The 4,726-nt window shown below is 43.7% G+C and overlaps 1 protein-coding gene across 1 annotated transcript in view; it reads right to left on the bottom strand.

Annotated features, from left to right (window-relative positions):
* Window positions 1-4,725, bottom strand: part of FEM1C (fem-1 homolog C) — a gene marked incomplete at its 5' end in the record, with an annotated part of 27,735 nt that extends 23,010 nt beyond the window's left edge. Inside the window, one exon of the mRNA XM_006023989.3 lies at window positions 4,470-4,725. Coding sequence (XP_006024051.2) covers window positions 4,470-4,725 — 256 coding nt within the window. The remainder of the gene's footprint in view (window positions 1-4,469) is intronic.
* Between the last annotated feature and the right edge of the window lies 1 nt (window position 4,726).

The following is a 4,726-nucleotide window of genomic DNA, read 5'->3' as shown; positions in this document are numbered from 1 at the left end:
CCACCCTGGCTGGGCAGCTTGTCCCAGCCCCAGCCCCTCCCTCCTCCACTCCCCCAGCCCCAACAGACTTGCCAGCTGCCTGTTTAGTCTATGGCCGAATCTCCAAATCGGCCGAATCTTTTCCAAATCGATTCGGAGCTTGTAACTGGTCTCCCAATTTAATTCAGATTCAGAGATTTGGTTACTGAATCGGGCTAAATCTCCTCTGCATTGAATCAGCTACTGAAGTTTTGCACAGACCTAATGCCTGGATCAGATGCCTTAGCAGCATCTTTCTAGAATTATCCCAGTTCATTAAGAGCTAATATTTATTATGTATACAGAGCTTTGTTATTTACTTTCATGGTTTTGAATATATAAAGAATAGAAAAACAACAGCAGTTATAAGACAGTCTAAGAAGAAAGAACACAATCCAGCACAACCTAATGTCAGGATAATAGGACTATCAGGATAATAGGAAAACCCACACTCCAGGTACTTAATTAGTACTTACCTGGAACCCTAGGGACCCTTTAGCATACAGCTAAGGGGAGTGGAAACTGAAGACATGTTTGGCAAGATTCGAGTCCTTCCTCCAAGAAAGATGATACCATACAAAGGCAAGAGTAAATTCTATTTCCTTTCAAATTCAAGTGGAAAAAGCCATTTGGCAGAACAGTAAGGTTAGTGATGCCCATTATAGATCAAAGATCAGGAGGCCAATTCCCGAAGGCTAAAATTAACTGTGGACCTTCCTACAAACTTCCAGGCTACTGTGATTCTCTGACGCTCTCAGTTTGGCTCACAGCTGTCACCCACAACTGACAAAAATCATGCTGCCCTCCTATTCCTCGTCAAGCTCTCCATCCCAACAGTATCTTCAAAAGTCAGGCAGCTTCCTACTGCTAATGAGGAAAGGATGTCCACCTGATGTAAACTGGAATAGTCTATTTCCAAAGAGCAAAAAAGGCAGACCAATTACATATACAAATCCTTAAAAAGTGACTTTTATTGGACTAAAAATCATATCCAGCCAGACTCTTAGTTTGTTCATGAAACAGAGATAGATTGCCTATGCTGCAAGGTCTCCAATTCAAGTGATTACATTTTGAATCATGCAGAAATTGAAAAGAAAACATGAGACCAGAAAGAAAATTCTTATAGGTAGAACTCCATCATACAGTCATTTAAACTATATGAAGCATTCATATATTTAAAAGAATAATTTCTCAGACTACTAGTATGAACATAAAATGTATATTGAAAGAGCCAAGTCTATAAATGTGATGCTTACCCTCAAACTATTCCAGGGTGGGGGATTCATGAGTGACTTCATTCCTTGAAAGTTATCTTTTTCTTAAAAGGAGAAACTAGAGTGATTCCATTCCACAAATTGTGCAATTCATATTTCTACTATTAATTAAATTTTAGCTGTATATTATTCCCCAGAGTATTCTGCATTTCATTCACTAACTTGCAATTTAAAGTGTACAGCTTTTTTCTGAAGTGTAAATCCCAAATTCTACATTTGAGCAACTTACAAAGACCACAAACAATAGAAAGGGGCCAACTGTCAAATTATAGTTCAAATTTGGAATGCTGTTAAAATATAATTAGCCAGAACCAAGAGTAAGAAGTGCTATGCCTAATGTAGTCACTAGTTTAAAGAGTAAATCCCTCCCTACCTCAACCTACCAAAAATAAAGTGATAAAATACAGACCAACTATCAAGGATTAAAAAAAATAGAAGAAGTCACTAGTAGCCTGTTATGTAGCCAATATACCTTTCAGGACAAAGCTCCATCACCATGTAGGATTGTGACGCATTTAAAAAAGCAGAAAATTGCCCATGGTTAGGACAAGAAGCCCACGCAACTACAATCATAACAAAAAGGACAGAAGTCTTCAGCTTGAACAATAGTGCCAGGATCATTGTAAACCAGAAGCAAAGAGACATCTGTTGTGATCAGTACACCACAGAAACCCTTTTTGTCGTGATCATGGTCACATGAGAGCTCCTCTTTACCCTAATGTACATTTCTCCCTTGCCACAGCCAAAAAAAGCCTCAGTCCAAAGGATTCAAGAACGAGGGATGACAAAAATACAGAAAGCTTCCTTCTTAACCAATTAGAATATTTCCTTACTCCAGTCATAATGGTGCAAGATTAACTCATTTTGATCACTGCACGACATGCATATAACAAATGGTCTTGGAAACATCCCAAATTTCACACACACATTTAAATTCTTGTATATCTGAAAAACTTACGTGGTCCACTCAAGAACACGCTCTCCCTGCCAAAATCTATTCGCCTTCTAACCGTGCACATTTTAGTTCAGAGCAAACATTTACGTAGCCAGTTTTTTCAAGAACTGGGTTTCACAAGTTAAAATTTGCCAATTTAAAATGAAATGAGGTAACTAGCATTAGCAATTAACAAACTACTGGAAGAGCAAGTGAAAAATACATGAAGTTACAAGCAAAATGCTAACTTCAGTTTCTTGCTGGACTTTGAACATTTACCTTATAAAGTCAGGTGAATATTTGCAGACTATCTGCCCTTCCACCCCCCCACCCCCCCAAAAAAAGTTACCTGATAGTCAGATACCTAGAAGTACAAACCTATGAAGTTATAAACAAAACACTAACTTCAGTTTCTTGCTGGATTTTGAATGTTTACATGATTGAACCAGACAATTACTTGTGAACTATCTTCCCTCCCTGCAAAAAAAAGGGTTCCCCAATAGTCAGATGCCTGAAAGTTATAAACACCTAACAAATTATAAAACAAAGTGCTAACTTCAATTTCTTGCTAGACTTTCAACATTTACATGACAGAACCAAATGAATATTTGTGGACTATCTGCTCTCCCTCTCAACCGCACCTCAAAAAGGTTACCCGATAGCTGGGTACCTGGAAGTTGTACATACCTAACAAGTTATAAACAAAACACCAACTTCAGGTTCTTGCTGGACTTTGATGGAGCCAGACAAATATTTGTGAACTCTCAAAACTCTCCTCCCCCCGTCCCCCCCACAAAAAAACAGTTTGTCCAACAGTTGTGTACTTGGGCATTATAAACACCTAACATTATAAACAAAACACTAACTTCAGTTTCTGGCTGGACTTTTAACATTTACATGGTGGAGTCAGATGACTACTTGTGGTCTACCTGCCTCCCTCGCTAGCCTTCCCCCCCACACCCAAAAAAGGTTGTCCAACAGTTGGATACCTGCAAGTTGCAAACACCAGACAAATTATAAACAAAACACTAACTTCAGTAGTATGACTATTTGTGGACTGTCTGTCCTTCTCCCCTCCCAAGAAGGCTATCTGATAGTCCATAAATATTCCCACGGCTTGATCACAGAAATGGCCCAAGTCCAGCATGAAACTGAAGTTAGCATTTCATTCACAACTTGTTAGGGTTTTACAGCTTCCAGGTACCTAAATGTTTGCCCAAATACCACCTTCCCCAGCCCCGCCCAAACACCCCTAAAACCACCTAGTTTTGAAGAAAGCAGTTCTCAACCTTTTTGAGACTACGATGCCCCCCTCAAGAAGTGCCAGCACTTTGTTTCCGCTTGACTACATGTCTCTGTCATTTCCACTCTCCTAGTGCAGGGCGAAGTGCTTCTCTAAACATGCTGGGGTCTGATGTGGAGCCTGGGGGCTTGTCTGGCGTGCCCACGGCACCCCTGGTTGAGACTCACTGGAGAAGAAAAGCCAGAGGGGAGATTTAACAGCAGCCTTCAACTGCCTGAAGGGTGGTTAGGAAGAGGATGGAGCTCCACTGCTGTCAGCAGTGACAGGTGACAGAACAAGGAGCAACTGGTTCAAGTTGCGGTAAGGAAGAGTTAGGTTGGATATTAGAAAAAAACTCTCTAATTAGGAGGGTGGTGAAGCACTGAAACAGGTTACCTAGAGGTGGCGGACTCTCCATCCTTGGAGATTTTTAAGCCTCTCAACCAAGCCTTGGCTGGGATGATCTAGCTGGAGCTGGTCCTGCTTTGAGCAGGGGGTTGGCCTAGACCTAGGTGACCTCCGGAGGTCCCTTCTGAGCTCAGCTGGTTACATCTTGGTGTTAATAATCCCAAGGCCAAAGGTTTGATTCTGGGTGGGACTAGACTGTCCCCGAGGTCCCTTCTAGCCCTATGTCTGCAGGATCCTCAGTCCCCCGTTGGACTAGACAATCCCTGAGGTCCCTTCTAGCCCTGTGTCTGCACAATACTTAATCCTGGGTGGGACTAGGCAGTCCCTGAGGTCCCTTCCAACCCTGTCTGAGGATCCTCAGTCGTAGAGGATCCCTGAGGCCCCTTCCAGCCCTCAGCCTGCAGGACCCCTGCTCCCTGGTTGGACTAGAGGATCTTCCAGCTCTACATCTGCAGGGTCGAACCAGATGCTCCCCCGAGGCGCCTTGCAGCCCTGCTCCCATACTAGGTGACCCCCCCCACCACTTCACACCTGCCTGGCCCCCCGCCCTCACCTTTGACGCTCTTGCGGTTGACGTCGGCACCCTTTTCTAGCAGGTACTGGGCGATCTCCTTGTGGCCCTTATAGCAGGAGATCATGAGGCAGGTGTGGCCGTGGCGGTTGGACACCTCCAGGTCGGCCTGGTGCTCCACCAGGTACTTGACGATGTCGAGGTGGCCGTCGAAGCAGGCGGCGCGCAGTGGTGTGGAGTTGGTGAGCGTGGTGTTGTTGACCGAGGCGCCGCGCTCCAGCAGGCAGCGCACGACGCGC

Source organism: Alligator sinensis, unplaced genomic scaffold (genome assembly GCF_000455745.1).
Source record: "Alligator sinensis unplaced genomic scaffold, ASM45574v1 scaffold609_2, whole genome shotgun sequence".
Classification (NCBI taxonomy): domain Eukaryota; kingdom Metazoa; phylum Chordata; order Crocodylia; family Alligatoridae; genus Alligator; species Alligator sinensis.
Note: the sequence above shows the minus strand (reverse complement) of the source record. Positions and strands in the feature narration are given on the sequence as shown.